This window comes from Pipistrellus hanaki, assembly GCF_964339955.1.
Source record: "Pipistrellus hanaki genome assembly, chromosome: 4".
Classification (NCBI taxonomy): domain Eukaryota; kingdom Metazoa; phylum Chordata; class Mammalia; order Chiroptera; family Vespertilionidae; genus Pipistrellus; species Pipistrellus hanaki.
Window position 1 is genome coordinate 43074894 of NC_140506.1, and position 18720 is coordinate 43093613.

Genomic DNA, 18720 nt, shown 5'->3' on the forward strand with positions numbered 1-18720 from the left:
ACTCATGCCTCAACAAAGCTTACCTAATAATTGTAATCATAAGTATTGTATTTTCCTGAGTTCTATGAATATTTGTAGCAAATTTTCTCCATAGCACACATCATAGCTTTCTTCTGCTTGGGAACACTAAATGGCATTTCAGTACTATGCTTGGAAGCCATTTTTAATAGTAAAGTCATCAACAAAAAGCAAAAATGAAAAATGTGGCACTAAATAGACTACAAAAAGGACATATCTGTAGGACAAAAAGAACATGTTTATAATATGAGAGGGGAAAGAGTAAGACCTCACTTGCTGGGAACTTGGGCACAGGGCCATTCAAAATTTTCCCACTTTGCATGTCTGTGAACTACCTCCAAAGTATCACAGCTATGGATTTTGTGGTACTTCAATGAATACATTTTACAAATAAACTCTAATAAGTAAGCAAATCACAAATATAGAATACACAAATGATGAGAACTGACTACATAACACTTAAGCAATAATTCAATTTAGAGACTAAACTTAGTTGTTTAGCTCATAATATAAGAAAAGTTAGATTACATTTAATAAAATATTAATAAAATATTTTAAGACCCTTACATTTTCTAATACTCATTTTCCTTTTAAATATACTCGTTTGCTTACTCTTATTTCTGGATTGCATTTATTTTATACTTCTTATTTGACAACTCAGGTCATCTTCATTAGTTCAAAGCTGGAATTTAAGGATGCTCTGTTGGGTACTCTTAGGGTCCCTTCTAGTCTCTTACTCTTCTATTCATTCATTCATTGAATAAATATGGTCAAGTACTCTCCTAGACAATGGAGTATAACCACACACAATAAAGCGTAAGTCCATGCTTTGCTGATACTTATATTCCAGTTGGGGCAGAATTTAACCAATAAAAAATATGACAGCCTGGACTGTGTGGCACGATGGTTGGAGCATCCACCTATGAACCAGGAGGTCATGGTTCGATTCTGGTCAGGGTCCATGCCCAGTTTGTGAGCTCAATTCCTACCTAGCAGGGGTCGTGCAGGAGATAGTCAATCAATGATTCTCATCACTGATGTTTCTATCCCTTCCTCTTCTGAAAATCAGTATTTATTTTTAAAATGTGACAAAAAATCATAAAGTGGGTACCACACAAAAGAACCAAACAAGTGGTGTGAATGAGAGACATACGGCTTAAATATTAGGTTAAAAAAACCTCTTTAAATGACATTTACCCAAAAAGCTAAGGATAAGAAGAATAGAGGGGAAGAGCATTTTAAGCAGAAAACAGCATGCACAAAAGCACAAAAGCATGAGAGAACACTGCAGTAACCAAAAGACCAGGAAGGCAGTAGCACCATGTGCAAGGAGAAACACATGAAGGGGGCTGAAAAGAAGATCATGCAAAACCTCCTGGGTCATGGTATGGAGTTTAGATTTTATGCTAAAGTAATGGTCTCAAGGCAGGAGGAAAGGCTTGATTTGCATTTTAAGATCTCTTTTACTGCTCTGTGAATTGGAGCCTAGGAGAGCAGAGAGAGATATTTTGGATATCGAATCAACAGATCTTGCTGATGGACTTAAAGTCAGGGAGAGAAAAAAGGAATTAAGGATTATGTCTACCATTTCCAATTTGAGAAAGATGGTGGTACATTTTCTGAAATGGAGTAGAGCTGGAAGAAATAAAGAATCTAAGCATGCTAAATTTTTAAGTACCTATAAGATATCAAGTGAAAATAGCAAGAGGGTAATTGTATATTATAGTCTACAACTCAGAGACACTTTGATGTCATTACATAATTGTGGTTTTTAAATCCATAGAAATTAATAAGATAGCTTAAGGAGAAAATAAAACATGATAGAAGCTGAACAGTTAATAAGGAAGTGAGAAAGTAAAGTTTATAGAGACAATAAAGCAACTGACATAGAAGAGAGAAAAGGTCAAAGAAGCAAAGTCTAGGTGAAGGTTAGAAGAAATGGGGCACAGAGTACAAGTGCAGGAACTGAGGCCTGACAGACAGGAACTTCCTTCATAGACAAAATTAAAATATATAACATTAAAGAAAAGAAGGTATACATGTGTAACTACGTTTGTGGGTATGGTGTTGTGAAGATAAGAGTAATTGGCTTTGGTTTTAAGGGCTTAGTGTGAGGCTGAGGCAGACAAGCATCAGGAGAAAGGATTTGGGGTTGAAAAGTTGTCTATGAAGTAGAGCATACAAAGACTGCCTTTGACCTTTTCTCTCTTCTGTGTCAGTTGCTTTATTGTCTCTATAAACTTTACTTTCTCACTTCCTTATTAATTGTTTAGCTTCTACCATGTTTTACTTTCTCCCTAGGCTATCTTATTAATTCCTATGAATTTAAAAACCACAATTATGTAATGACATCAAAGTGTCTGAGTTATAGACTGTAATATAGTTACCCGCTTGCTATTTTCACTTGATATCTCATAGATACTTTAGCCTCAGCCTCAGACTAAGTGGCCATCTAAGGTCTAAGATCATGAATTGAAACTAAAACCTATAAGTATAGCTTCATAATTTTTCCCCAATAGTTAGTACTTCATACACAGTTTAATCTATAGCATATGGTTCCCATCTATTATACTTTAAGTTCAATTTTTAGTCTTCTCCTTTACTGTTAGTTGGTATGTCTATATCAGCAAAATTATTTGCAATATGCTTAGTATTGCCGCACTATGCCTTTCTAACAGGGGCTTGGAAGACAGATACAAAAGTTTATTACTTTATATTATATGTAGCAGATAACAATGGCTACAAAAATATAATTAGAGAAAAATGCTTTATGCTACTATATTAGGCAAAAGGAACATGATGTACCCTGAAGGTAAACTATAAATGGAAAAAATTAGAAATATAACAAAATTTCACAGTGATTATCTTTGGCTGATGAGAATATAGTCTATTACCTCTTCTTTTTCCTTTTATATCAATACTAGAGGCCCAGTGCACAAAATTTGTGCACGGGGGTGTGTGTCCCTTAGGCTAGCCCTCTCCAATCTGGGACCCTTCAAAGGATGTCTGACTGCTCGATTCCAGTAGGCTCGATTCCAGTAGGATCGGGCCTAAATGGGCAGTCAGACATCCCTCTCACAATCCAGAACTGCTGGCTCCCAACTGCTTGCCTGCCTGCCTTCTGGTTGCCCCTAAACGCTTCTGCCTGCCAGCCTAATCACCCCCAAACACTCCCCTGCCAGACTGATTGTTGCCTAACTGCTCCCCTGCCAGTCTGGTCCCCCCCAACTGCTCTCCCCTGCAGGCTTGGGTCTCCCCCAAACTGCCCTTCCCTGCAGGCCCAGTAACCCCCAAATTCCCTCTTCTGCTGGCTTGGTCACCCCTAACTGCCCTCCCCTGCAGGCTTGATTGCCCCCAACTGCCCTCCCTTGCAGGCCTGGTCCCTCCCAATTGCCCTCCCTTGCTGGCCTGATCTCCCACAACTGCCCTCCCTTGTAGACCTGGTCCCTCCCAACTGCCCTCACTTGCTGGCCATCTTGTGGTGGCTATCTTGTGTCCACATGGGGGCAGCCATCTTATATGTTGGAGTGACAGTCAATCTGCATATTACTCTTTTATTAGATAGGAGGCCTGGTGCATGGGTGGGGGCCGGCTGGTTTACCCTGAAAGGTGTCCTGGATCAAGGTAGGAGTTCCCTTGGAGCATGGGGCGGCCTGGGCAAGGAGCTTGTGGTGATTTGCAGGCTGGCCACACCCCTGGGGACCCAAGTGGAGGCTCTGGTATCTGGGATTTATTTATCTTCTATAACTGAAATTTTGTAGCCTTCCGTGGAGGCCAGGGCAGGCCAGGAACGTGGCTTCTTCCATCGCTGGAGAAACCCAAGCCTCCTGCTCGCTCTGTGGCCGCAGCCATTTTTGTTGGATTCATTTATCTTCTATAATTGAAACTTTGTAGCCTTCAGTGGAGGCCTGGGCAGAAAGCTTGGCTTCTTCCATTGCCAGGGAAACACAAGCCTCCTGCTCACTCCATGGCTGCAGCTATTTTGGTTGGTTTAATTGGCATACTCACTCCTGATTGGCTGGTGGGTGTGGCTTGTAGGTATAGTGGTGTGATGGTTAATTTGCATATTACTCTTCTATTAAATAGTATATCCATCATATTCTACATCATAGACATATATTGATTTTACAATAAAAAAATAAAAGTTTTTTAAAAATAAAAAGTATTAGTTTCAGCAGCATATTGGAAAAATACAGAGATTAGCATGGCCCCTGTGCAAAGATGACAGGCAAATTCGTGAGGTGTTCCATATATTTAAAAAAATATATTAATAGGATCTCACTAAAAAAGTGAACCTCTAGCCTTTTAGCTAAGTATGTATTTTATGACAATCACCTTGGTTATTCAGTGGCTTTTTTCACTTATGTTCAGATGGTCAGTGTCTCAGATAATATACAACCACAAACTTATTAAAATGCTTTTTCAATTATTTTCTGGTATAAAACTCTTAGGTAAAATATGACCACAACCTTTCTTACTAAAGAAGTTCAATAACACTGGGGGGAAAAAATGTATCAGAAAATATAGAATATATTGATCTATACCCTTTGAAGACTTTAAGCAACAACGTCATTTAAAGCAAACCACTTTAAAAATATTTCAGAAGTAAAGGTTTGAGAAATTTAGAATGGAAATCTGAACCTGAACAAATAACTTAGTACTCAGAGCAAGCTAAAAAGCTTTCACACATAAATAATCATACAAAATTCTGTTTAAGGGTATACACATAGCTCATTAAATAGCTTTAGTCTCCACTCTAAAATCTCCAAAATTTTGACAATTAAAAAACAAAAAAACAAAAACTTATGAGAAAACAAATAGCGCTTAACACTTAGAAAACCTTTCAATACAAGCAGCTAAAATATTGTTTATTATACATACACAGTCTCCTGTTAATAACTGGAAATTTTAATAGAACACCAATGACATTCTGGAAGTGGAAGTTAATTAAGACAGCTAATGCAAGGAGAGCAAGGACTCAGGCATTCCATAAGGGTAGCAGCTGAAGGTTTAAACCTTTCCCTTAGGTCATAGGTCCCACCTACTGTGCATTTGAATAGCAGGTTTCTCTCACCAAAGGGAACTAGCAGATTTGTGGGTCAGGCAACATGCAAAAGGGAACAGGCAGAAATAATTAGAGCAACTGAATAGGAAGGTGTTGTTACACCCTCTTTACCCAATTTTGGGTGAGACAAAATCAGAATAAATCTGACCATACCATTTTCAATAAGGGACATATGAAGGGAAGGAGCACATCAAAGTGAGAGCCTAGGAAGGCAAACGGGTAGAGAAAAATGCATAAGTTTGAGCTAAAGAATCAGGAAAATGGAGAGCAGGTTCATCAAAGAAGCTATAAAAGAGAAAAAGCAAACCCTACTCCTCATGCAAAACCCACTATTCAAATGTACAAAGAATGTAACCTATCACTTACCTCTCCATGAAAAGAGGGGCCAAGCAAACTTCAAAACAGAAAGGAACTTTAATTACAATAGAAAGTAGAATACTTTGGCTACAAATCAGTGGTATGCTGGACACTATAAAGAACTAACGTCTTTAGGGGATCTGAGCTACTGTTAAAACAAGTGGTCCTTATGTTAGTAGGGAAAGCAGTTTACTCTAAGAGTACAGAAACACCAACTTCCCAGGAGTTTTCTTCTTTGGGGGCAGGGAGTGAGAAATAGGGCAAACTGAGAGCATTAGACTCCTTTGAGTTTTTCAAGATTACAGTTGAGATTTTCACATGTTATTGGGATAAGACAGTGGTCGGCAAACTCATTAGTCAACAGAGCCAAATATCAACAGTGCGATTATTGAAATTTCTTTTGAGAGCCAAACTTTTTAAACTTAAACTTCTTCTAACGCCATTTCTTCAAAATAGACTCACCCAGGCCATGGTATTTTTTGAAAGAGCCTCAATCAAGGGGCCAAAGAACCACATGTGGCTCACGAGCTGCAGTTTGCCGACCACGGGGATAAGCGAACTTACTACTTAAGTTCTCGTATAAAACCAAGATTCTCTTCAACAAAATCAGATAGTCATATAAAAAGGCATGGGGGGGGGGGGGAAAGAACTAATAATATATTCTAGAAGAAGAAATACTTTCCTATTAAAAAAATGGAATACAAAATATTTGTAATTTAATAAATTTAACCTCAAATGGTTAAGAGGTATAATTTGAATAGATATTTCTTAAATTCTATTTCAATATGTCTTTTAATTTAGCTTAGGTGGCTACATAGTCGTAGAGAAGCCATAAGAATACAGTAAGTAAAGAGAAACCATATACTACTTCTAACTTGAAGGATATCTTCTAAAAGCCAAGTACAGCTAGGAAAACGGGTAGAAAAAAAAAATCTTAAATATATTACTCTAAAATCTACCAGCAGAAATCACCGTGGTTGTAGAAAAACTCACCTCCACTAAATATAAAGCTCTTTTCAAATATGTCAGTTCCCAGACAAGGTCTCGAGTGGTTGGGCATCCAAAAATCAAATCCATAGTACACTGTGTTAGACTTCTGGGGTAAAAAGCCTTGATCTGTTTCATTTTTCAATATTTGAACGTGACTAAAGTTAAAATTTGTTTTCTCATTTGTAAAAATTAGACACTCACCAATCCTGCATTTACTTTCTAGGTAAAAATGAAAACCATATTTCCCAGACTCCCTTGTACTTTGGATTGAACTAGCCACAAGGACCTAGCCTATTTGACATGGGCAAAAATAATACATCTACTTCTCAGCTTGGCTCCTAGAATCTCCAGAAAGATCCATAGCCCACTCCCTCTCTCTCGACTTGCCAACTGCCACAGCATCTAACAGAGGACTCTAAGGCAGCAGGAGGACAGTGGCTCCACAAGACAAAAGTTTACAATCCCTAAGTCAGTACTGAAGAATAGCTGAATCCTTAAAACACCATTTTGTGAAGGATCTACCTGGAGAGCTGCCCAACCCGATTCCCTAACTTGACCCTCACTCCTCTCTAAGAAAGCTGAGAAACTTTTATTAAACACTGCGATTTCTGAGGTCATAAAACACCCCAAATACATCTCCTCCTCTCTAACTCAGAGTGTACAAATCCAAATGAGATAGAAGAAATACAAATATTATCAGGATGAAGTTTTATAACATGGCAAAGATAATACTAATGGAATTCAAGCCAGATTAAAGACTACACCGTTTTAAAAAACAAAACAAAAAAAAACTACAGATCTACAGCACTAATAACAAAATATAAACCTTACCTAACAAGAGCCAGAAAACTAGTAATTTTTTTCATATTAAAAATCACCAGGCTGCTAATTTATAAGCAAAAATTGCTTATTTCTTCAAGGTATTTACTTCTTTAGGAAAATGGCAGGCTTACTGATTAAATCAAAATAATAGAGCCAAGTGCCTTCATTCCAAAAGAGAAAGAGGTAGATGAGACATAGACAAAAATTAATTTGTAGGCTATAAAAAGAGAAGCCATAATGGTGAAAAACACATAAACATTTATTTATAATTTGAAGATATTTACTACTGAAATAAATAGTAAGATGATATATATATATATAGAAACTAAAAGAAGTTTCTTCTATCAGACTCAATTAATTGACTCATGTGCTTAATGCACACATAGGCTAAGGTTAATGCACATTTTTTCACTGGAATAGCTCTATTAAACAGTTCTATTCAATATGGTAACTCACAAGCCATCCTATACTATTCATAATTTAAAAGTCTTCACAAGCCTCTTCCCTTAAATTCCTTTAAGCATTTTATAGCCAATAAGAATGGCCTCAGGTATTTATTTCATCAACTGGGCAGCATCATATGGTTTAAAATGCAAACTGTCATCTCTAATCAATAAATATTTATATGAGCAATCTACATAAGGAATTTTAGATTTTCTCAATATTAAGTTTCATAAAATTATCACAAAAGGTTGATAAAACAATAATTATTCCAAAATGGTAAAGTTAATTATCTTATTCAATGGAGTTAGAAAACAACATTTAGCAATTTGTTTTCATAACCCTAAAATTTTCAGAGTTAACATTAAAGAAAGGTAGATGGTCTTAAAAACACAAAACAAAACTGGGAGGAAATGTGACTATAGAAGAAGAGTAACTATTACTAGAAAATTCTGATTGGCACCATTAGAACCTGATTTGGAATTTGAGAAGCATTAATTAAATTTAATGTTTGCAAAAGTAAATAAATATTAAAAAAATCAACTTCATGTTTATTTTTAAAGGTTGAACTTCTCAAATTAGTGTGTATATTTATGACACATACTTGTCAAAAGTGAAGATTTAAAAATACATTAGTCTAATATTAACAAAGAGAAGAGAATCAGATTTTAAGTCTTTCAGTTTCTCCCTGTGAATGTTTTACAGAAATAAATGAAAAAAGCAAGTTATGTACAAACATGGAAGTTGTCTATAGAGTTAAATGAGATAAGACTGCTAAGATCTTTACAGCCAATAGAGAACTAGAAGTTTCACTGGAGGCTCATCATAAACAGTCTAGAAATGTGCAATGTATTTAATCTATTTTATTAATTCAGATTCCATTTATTTAGATTAATAATAATTTGCTCAGCTGATGTTTACTCTTTCATGATTTATGGCAAAGGGTTTTTGCTAAACAAAAAAAAAGTAAATATGATTACACAAGGCATAACAAGTAACCTTATAGATTAGTGGTGGGGAAGGTCTGTCCCACAGGCCATATAAGGCCCTTGAAATCATTTGTTCTGGCCCTACCCAAGGCATTAGGAGTGAGTTGATTAAACGTCTGATCAAACAGAGCAGGCTAATTTTTAAGTTGAGACCCACAAATTATGTTATAAATATCCAAATGGCCCTTGGCAGAAAAAAGGTTCCCCAACCCTGTTATAGATGATTGATTTTTTTCACTTACAAACAGCTTTGATAGATACTTTGAACTTTACTAAAACTTCAGTCATTGTTTGTTTTGCTAATAAAATATATACTTTCAGAGAGCTGATCCCATATTTTACACACACATATCAAAAAACTTTTAAGCAATCTGAATAACATTTTTTATATTTAAACACTAATATGGACAAAGTATAAGCAAACAAAAAAATAATATAAATAATTAAAACTAAAAAATAAATTCTATGGAGAAAATTTAAGGATTTTTTTGATAGAATGGTTCTGAATTGAAGGTTTACTATTTATTTTGCAGAACACAAAATCATTAGAGCTATCCATTGTTTCCTAATTTCAAAAAGTCTAAACAAAAGACTCAATAACAGAATTTGGTTATTTATTGGAAATGAATAATTTAAATAAAATTCTAGTCATGATACCAAAACTATAAATCACCTTTCAAAATTACATAGGATTTTGGCATGTATTTCTGTATGCAAAGTTTTCCTGATTTTGCCACACTATATCTCCTATACTTTTTTACTTTTGATTTTTTTTGTTTTATTGCACAAATTTCAGCAAGGCAACTTAGCTCCTTTGTAAAGGAATGAGGATATAGTAAGCTTATAGTGCTAATAGACAAAATTAAATCCTACAAAATTCTTCACCCCCTCCTTGTTAAATTAAAGTTCAAAACTCTCTGCAATAAAAGAACCCCTAAATCACAGTAAACTCTCAATTGAGTCACTAATAATAGGTCATGTGGAAATATTTAAGCACTGCAATTTATATTCTCATTCTTTTGTTGACAAACCTGTAAAAAAGGTAACTAGAAAAGTTATGTGGTATTTTCAGTGGCCAGGACAAAAAGGGACCCAGGATGGGGGGTGAAGGGGGGAGGGGAAGGTTGAGGTACTGAACTCTTGACCATGACCCTATTACCTGTGTGTTAAACAGATAAACTACTAATATTTCAAGAAAAGTAAGGACGTTAGATTTTTCTCATAACTTTCCTTTGTCATATTTTTAGAAAATAGAAATTAGCATTTAACTATCTAGGAAGTTAATCAGCCTGGTAAATTAAATAGAGATTTGAAAGTGCTACTCACAATAAGTCTATATTTGACTTACCTGCCATTACAGAGTAACCATCGAGCAAGAGAATAGTGAGGTATAATCTTCTGCATGAGGCTGGCCATCACCATGGTAACAACCAGCTGTATACCTATTACACCCTGTGTAAAAAAAAAACAATAAACTTAACAATAATTAAGTTAGATTTGAGAACAAAACGGAAAACTTTCTATCCACTTTGAAAATGATACTCTAAGAAAGAGGAGTTGCTATTAAAATATGTATTATTCTGGCATTTAAGCATTCAAGACCACATATGTTTAAACTTAAAACATGCAATCACATCTTATAATCCTCTATGAGTTACCCAAGTTTCACATCCAAGTAAACAAAAGTTAAATGAATTAGCATATACATTCAAAATCTATTCCCAAGAAATGTCCTCCATTATGTAAGGGTATCAAAATGAAGTAAAATTTGTAATATCTTATTCTCCAAATTCACTGCTCAATACACATAAAATAGCAGCTTGCCATGCTTTAAAAGCAGTATGCCTATTTTTTTATTCTACAGTGGTAGTGAACGATTAGAAAGTATTAATTATATTAAGTGTGATATGTCAAGACTGGCTTGAAAGTCACTAGAAAAAAATTTAATTCATGCTGTCATCACAAACTTCCAGTGTGTGGTCCTTTAACAACATCCAAAAACCCCTTAGTGTGGTCTCATCAGTCCTCTCCTGTTCTCCATGACAGCTAAAATTCAAACCTCCTCCTCTCTTCACACCTCCAACCTGCCCCAAACTTCTAACTCCTCAGTCAGCAGAGGACATGTATTTCACAGAGAAAATACACACCATCAGATGTGAAGCCTCACTTGCCACCAAGCTCACAATCACCTGTTTCTATTCTATTGAATAGATTTTATTTTCCCATACCCAACAGAAATAAGAGCATTCCCACACAAAGCAAATCCCCTACATCTGTGCTTCATATCCCATCCTCTCTTTGATTTTCAAGAACCTCGGCCACTGAATAGCTTCCTCCCTGCATCTTCTTTAACCTCTTCTCTATTTAAATCCTTGCTATCATATTGGCACTGTAACACCTCTAAGTCTTTTAATCTTTCGAAAAAAATAAAAATTTTCCTTTGTAGTCCTCCTGTATCCTCAGATTACAACCACTTTTCAAAAGACTTATTCTCACTGCTTCTACTACATTCTCATACGTCCTCATAGTTACTTCATTCCATTCCATTGAAACACCTACCATCAAAATCACTTCACCTTGCCAAATTATATTTCCTTATCTTAAATCTCAGCAATTTCCCACAAGGTCTTCCACATCCATTGCTTTACTCCCACCTGATGATCAATCTTTATACTCCTTTTGGTGGCTTCTCTATCCTAGCAGTCCAAAAATAAGGTTGAATTCTTACCTCAGACTTAATTTACCAAACAGGTACATAAAAAATATGTTTAAAAAGCAACAGAATAGTATATTTTGAGAGCATAAATTCTGGACCCAAACTACCTGAGCTAGAATTCACCATCTATAAGCTGTTTGATTTTGAACAGGTAATTTAAACATTTTGTACCAGCTTCCTTTTCTATAAAATGAAGCTAATAATTCAATCTATCTAATCAAGCTGTGAATCCTTCTTGCAATCCGGGACCTCTGGCTCCTAACCGCTCATCTGCCTGCCTGCCTAATCATCCCTAACCACTCTGTATGCCAGCCTGCTTGCCCCCAACTGTCCCCCACGCCCCCGTGGGCCTTCTTGCCCCAAACTGCCCTCCCTTGCCGGCCTAATCACCCCCAACTGGCCCCCCCTGCTGGCCTGCTTGCCCTGCTACCATGGCTTTGTCCAGAAGGTCTCCCAGTCTAATCAGCATATTACCCTTTTATTAGTATAGATTTATTAGTATAGATTTTTTTAACATAAAGAATAAAGTCTTTCAAAAATATCAGTCTATCAAAAATATCTTTAAGAATAGATAGATGATAGATAGATAGATGATAGATAGATAGATCAATCTGCCTGGGAAAGCTGGGAATGTCTGGTTCAGAGGTGACATTTGAACTAAGCTTACGAGATTAAAGAAGTAGCCCTCTGACAGACAGAAAAGAAAGATATGTTTAGACATATTTACTCAAAGAGAATAAATGATATAATCCAAAATAATGAGTGATTCCACCTGGCTAGATTTTAGTTGAGTTCCAACCAATGGACTTTTCTGCAGGTACTTAGAAATAAGTGATAATTAATTTCTCTAACACTATGTAAGATGTAACATTATTTATTTACTGGGTTGGGAAAGATTTTCTAGAAATATAATAATCAGAAGCTATATTATTTCTACAGAAAATATATGGTTGCCAGAAGAGGGGTGGGTGGTTAGGGAAATGGGTGAAAAAGGGGAAGGAATTAAGATATACAAATTTCCAATTCTAAAAACAGTCACAAGGCAGTAAAGTACAATCTAAAGAACAGAGTCAATAATATTGTAATAACTATGTATGGTATCAAATGTGTATTAGACTTATCAAGGTGGTCACTTTGTAAGTTATATAAATGACTAATCACTATATTATACACCTGTCATTAATTAATATTGTATGTCAACTGTAATTGAAAACTAAATATTAAAATAAATTTTTTAAAAAAGGTTTAAAAAATTCCAAGATTTAACCACTCATGAAGATTTAAATGAGTTAATATAAGTAGGGCAGATAAATTTTAATCACTAAATAAATGTAGCTATTATTGTTATTGTTATTAATTTGTTCCCTCAATATACATTCAACTAAATGTTGAATATTCACAAATCCACATATTCAAAATCACAGAACAGTGAGTCAAACTATAGAGGTCATCTAGTTCTAGTTCAAGCAGACTATTTATTCAAGGCACATATTTGATGTACTATCCAGTTTAAGCAATATGTTTATTGTACTTTTCCCAAAGTCACTTTTAAAGATACGCTTGTATGAGCAGATTGATTTACATAACATCTAAATACTTTTTATAAATAAAACATTATAATCAGACATCAGGATCTTGAGTCTCAATATCCAAGTATCAAAAGCTGAAACTGTTTCAGGTTTTTGTAAATCTTTTGTTTATGGCCAAAACATGAAAGACATTTAATCTATTTTAACAATAAAGTTATTAAGTCTGTTTTATGTAGGTAAAAGATATGAATGTAACATCAGGATATTCTGAGTGAATGAGTTTTATTCTCTCAAGAAATGTAGTAACTTAAAAAACTAAAAATATATGATACAAAAAAATGCAGTTTATTAAATAAAATATAGGCATATAGGCTGGAGATACACACACACACACACACACACACACACATTTTTTCATATTTGTTCCAATATCACCTTATTCTTGAAGCTTTCTCCAAATGCCTTATTTAAAAGACCGTGCTTTATCTTTCTGTTGCATTAACCATGACTAACATATTATGTCTCATGTGATTACCATCAGATTGTCCCAGTGAAACATAAGCCCCATAAACGAACTGTTTTATAAAGTTATATTTCTGTTGTCAAAAACAATATCTGACATACAGATGGCATTTAACAAATAATGAATAATTGAAGGAATACTTTTTTAGATAAAAGCACAATTTTTAAATGTTTGCTGAAACAAAAGGGACAACCATTGCAATTTAAAGCAAGAGAATGTTCATTTCCAGAACTGGCAATTTACAGACAAATTTATTTCTTCAAAGTTCCTTTGGAGCAAGTTGTATTCATTCCTATTTTGTAGCATGGACAAAACCATAGCACAACAGTAAAAAAAAATAATAAATTCTCTCTTAGAAAGGAACACTTTAGACTATCTTCTGATTTTTCTAAAATTAATTAATTTTGCTTTGAGCTTTTATCTCAGAGCAAATAAAAGAACCAACTTATTTAGAAAGTGGGCCAAAAACCAAAGTATAAACTGGGTCTTAGGAATTAACCCGAATCAACCAAAACCTAACCAAGAGAACTGTCTCTACTATTAGTTGAACTAAGCCTCTTTTGGAAAGTAGTAAATGAGAGAAGTCAGAGGAAAAGCTAGAGAACTAAGAATAACTCTGATCCTCAACCACTATGTGATTAACTGATAAAACCTGACCAAAACCCATCCTTCAAAATACACATGTCCATTCACCAAAATAGACTGCATTCTGGACCAAAATCACACCTTAACCAACTTCAAATAAATCATAGAATGTTTTTTCTCAAATCACAATGGAACTAAAGTGTAAATCAGTAAGATAACTGGAAATCCCAAAATATGTGGAGATCAAATATTTCTAAATAACCCATGGTTCAAAGAGGAATCTCAAGAAAAATTAAAAATATTTTGAACAAAACAAAAAAACCCTCCACAATTTATCAAAATTTATAGGATGCAGCCCAGTCGGTATGGGTCAGTGGTTGCACATTGTTCCAGTCACCAGGAGATGGTCAGTTCAATTCCTGGTCAGGGCACATGCCTGGATTGCAGGCTAGATCCCCAGGAGGCAGCGGATTGATGTTTCTCTCTCTGTCTCTCCCTTCTTCTCTCTGAAATCAATAAAAACATATATTTTTTTAAAGTTTTAAAATTTATGGGATGCAGCAAAAGCAGTGCTTAGTGGGAAATTTATAACATTGAACGCATATATTAGAAAACATTTAGAATAAATCACCTAAGGTTCCACGTTAGAGAATTAGTAAAAGAGCAAATTAAAGCCAAAGTAAGCAGAAGAAAAGAAATAATATGAATTAGAGAAAAATTCAATGAAACTGAAAACAGGACACCTACAGAGAAAAATTAATGAAACCAAAAGCTAGTTTTTCAAAAAGATCAATGAAATCAATCTATTTGAGTAACTAAGATAAAAAGGAAAGACACAAATTACTAATATCAGAAATGAAAGGAGACATCAGAGATCCCATGGACATCATAAGGAACATAAAGAACAACTCTATGCCCACAAATTTTATAACCTAGGTAAAATGGACCAATTTCTTGAAAGATACAATTTGCCAATAATGACAAAAGAAGTAGACAATCTCAATAGGTCTCTATCTATTAAAGAAATTGAATCAATATCAGTAACCTTCCAATGGATTCACTGATGAATTCTACCAAACATTTAAGGAAGATATTATACCAATTCTCTACAATCTCTTTCAGAGGATAGAAGCAGAGGGAATATAATACTTCTTAACCAATTCTATGAGGCCAGCATCGTTTCCATATCATTTCAATCACTGCAAAAGTTTTTAATTCAATCAAGCTGAATCATAAATAAATGCAATCCTTGTCAACTTCCTTTAATGGTTAAATCCTTTCTTATGAAGGATTTCAAGCATTGACCACAAGTACATATACAGATATTATCAATTTCATATCTGGGAAAGCTTAAGTGGAGTTAAGTCATTGATTTAGAAATATAAGCAATACCTGAATGGAGAAAGTGAGCTACCTGGCTGCTGGAGACATTCTCCAGGTGACATTCTCTTAAGTTACATTTTGAGAAACAGCATGAGTTTGTTTACCTTAGCTTAAAACAAAGCTCCTTTTTTTTAACATCACAGACTACTGAGAATAAATTCACGTTCAGCTTCCTGTGATTATTATGAATTCAAGGATTTCATTACACTCTATTTTAACTTTTAAGACCAAGGACTCAAAATAGCTTAAATTTAAGAAATGATCTGAATTTTGCCCTGACCGGTTTGGTTCAGTGGACAGAGCTTCAGCTTGGGGACTGAAGAGTCCCGGGTTCGATTCCAGTCAAGGGCGTGTACCTTGGTTGCAGGCACATCCCCAGTGAGGGGGTGTGCAGGGGCAGCTGATCAATGTTTCTCTCTCATTGATGTTTCTAACTCTCTCTCTCCCTCTCCCTTCCTCTCTGTAAAAAGTCAATAAAACATATTAAAAAAAAAAAAAAGAAATGATCTGAATTTTAATACAGACTATGCCAACTATTGTTAGTTTAGGTAAGTTGTTGCCTATTTCTAAACCTCAGATTCTTCCTTCTGTAAAATTGGTGGTGGTGGTGGTGGTGGGGAGTAATTATTATCTTGGGCTCTTTCCAGTTTGACTGTTCACTTTCACTAATTTCATTGATAATAAAGAAAAGAAAAAATAATACGATATTATTCATTGAGGTTAACACACACACACACACACACACACACACACACTGTCCAAAGAAGTCAGAAGTTAGTAGTCATAGCATAGTAAAGTGTGCTAGGAACCACAACATTTGGAATTTATTTTGTTTCATATTCACTCCAAAAGCCATGCAAGTCAATTATTATATACAATAGCTGAACAATGTCAATATTTAGTCCTGAAAAGCATGGCAAACTAAAACTAAATTCCCAGAAAGAATCCTTTCCAGATGAGGATTTGAAATCTTTTATGTAGTCAAGAAAGTGACAATGTTGAACTTTACTGGACCCCTGTGCCATTGGAAAACAGCAAAGGTTAAGAAATTCACCCACCCTTACCCCACCCTTTTGTATTCTGGACATGACTTACTGTAAAGAACCTCTAGTCCCCATAAGACATGGGTAAAGCCAACAGAAGACGCCCCCTCCTTTAAAAAAAAAAAAAAAAATATATATATATATATATATATATATATATATATATATATATACATATATATATATATTTTATTGATTTTTTACAGAGAGGAAGGGAGAGGGACAGAGTCAGAAACATCTATGAGAGAGAATCATGGATCAGCTGCCACCCATACACCCCCCACTGGGGACGCGCCTGCAACCAACATGCCCTTGACCGGAATCGAACCCAAGACCCTTCAGTCTGAGGCTGACGCTCTATACACTGAGCCAAACCGGTTTCGGCCAGAAGACCCCCTTTTGTACATATGACAAGGCCAGACATAAACCTGCAAATTCACATTCTTTGCTTCGTAAATGACTAGCTGGCCTGCTTGCCCCTGTAGATCAATTGGAATAAAATGTTGATTACCCAAATTCTGCTTAAGAACCTTCCCTCAGTTCCCTGAACTTTGGCCCACCCTCAAACGGAAACAGTATACAACCCGGTTCTTGACTCCTTTACAGATAGGCTGATTTGAGGGTAAAGCAATCTCTGATCTACTACCAGGCCATAAACCCTTTCATCTCACTTCTGCACACCTGGTTCTTTTCAGCCTTGCTTCCTCCTCTCTGTGAAAGAAAAACCCCTCTTGCCTAACTTTGGAAACTCTTGCAGAGTTTAGGCATTCTCCCTATTGTAATAGGCTCTTCCCCCACACCTTTGCAATATTCCTTTCGACTTCGGTCTTTCCTTACTAAGTCCGGATTTTTTTTTTTTTTTTAAATTGTATCTGGCACGTTTTCCAATTCCAACAGGGCTGGGTTGGAAAGGTAAGAGCTGACCTTGCCCGTTTCTTTAAGTGACAGGCGTTCATCCTCTACCTGGGGATCCGTAGTGTCCCCCCTGAAACGATGCTAAGGGCAGGTCTAAGATCTGACGTGTTGGCCCCTGCCCTGCAGCTAAGGAGAGGCCGAGAAGACTGGCCAGCCAAGGTCAACTCCGGGACCACCTGCAACCACTAACCTACCGGGCAAGGTCAACTCTGGGACCCCGCGCCGCAGCCTGGGAATGGGCCCCGGACACTCTGGCTCCTGCTCCTCCGTCCTCCTGGACAGGACTCGCGGTCAGGCGGGGCAGACGGTGTGTTCTCAGGGGCCCAGGCGCTGCCAGGCAGGTGGGTCTTGCCCTGCGGTTCATCCCATGGCTTCCGCCCACTCCATCCTCCGCGGGGCACCCGACCGGCGGCTGCCTTCCCAGGGCCGACCTCCGGGCCCTGCCGTCCCTGCCAGCCCTCCCAGGAGGACTCACCATGACGCTAAGCCCGGGTACCGGCCCTGGAGTCACCGCAGCCGTCCAGAACCTTGCCTTCCCAATCCTGCAGCCGGGAACCTCTCCACTCTACGGGGCAGAGGGTCTTCCGGCTCTCCCGGAAGTCCTGCCCGCGCGGGACAGGAAGTCCCGCCCCTCTCCTGAGCGGCGTCGACCCCACGCCACGCAGAGGTGAGGAGACGGGAGAGACGTCCTCCGCAGCCCCTTCCGCGGCGCCGGGGCAGCGGCGGGGCGGGGCTGACCTTGACAGCGCGCGCGCGGGACGGGGGCGGGGGGAGGCGCAGGCGCAGGCGCAGACGCAGAGCGGGCAGGTGGGTGAGCCGGCGGCTCCCCATTGTGGCGCCTGCGAGGACCCGAGGCAGGTCGGGTGGTGGGGGCGGGAGCGCACCCTTCCTCGGGGAGGGGATGGAGGCGCGGGCTGGGGGATGGGGTAGCAGCCGACCCCAGACCCAGCGGATCGGGCTGAGGCAGCTCAGGAATCAGCTCAGCCACGCCCTTTCTTCTTTGGACCTTCCAGGTTTGGGGCTGGCTCCTCTTGGGGACTGGACGGGTCCGAGGAGACCTGTGCCCCTGTCCTCTTCGCTCCCTGCAGGAGTGGTCCTCCAGCTCTCCCTGTCCTCAGGGCGCTGGCAGGGACCTGAGAAGGTGCCTCACTCACTCTTCAGAGGGACCAGCGGAAGCCAGAAGAACATCTCTAACGACAGCAGAGAAACCAGGAAGAGAATCGTGCCAGTTTAACACATTGCAACATGAACGGTTTCCTTTTGGTTTAATATAGACATACACATGTAGCATCAGTTCAAAGAAAGTAAAATCTCCTATATGCCTCTTAATTTTGTGTGTGCGCT

The 18720-nt window shown here is 37.5% G+C and overlaps 1 protein-coding gene across 1 annotated transcript in view; it reads right to left on the reverse strand.

The window, feature by feature from the left end:
- TMEM161B (transmembrane protein 161B) overlaps positions 1–18086 on the reverse strand; it is a 56512-nt gene extending 38426 nt beyond the window's left edge. Inside the window, exons 1-2 of the mRNA XM_084882022.1 lie at positions 17852–18086; positions 10031–10134 (exon numbers count right to left, since the gene is read on the reverse strand). Of these exons, the coding sequence (XP_084738148.1) occupies positions 10031–10134; positions 17852–17854 (107 nt within the window). The 5' untranslated portion in view covers positions 17855–18086. The remainder of the gene's footprint in view (positions 1–10030; positions 10135–17851) is intronic.
- Between the last annotated feature and the right edge of the window lie 634 nt (positions 18087–18720).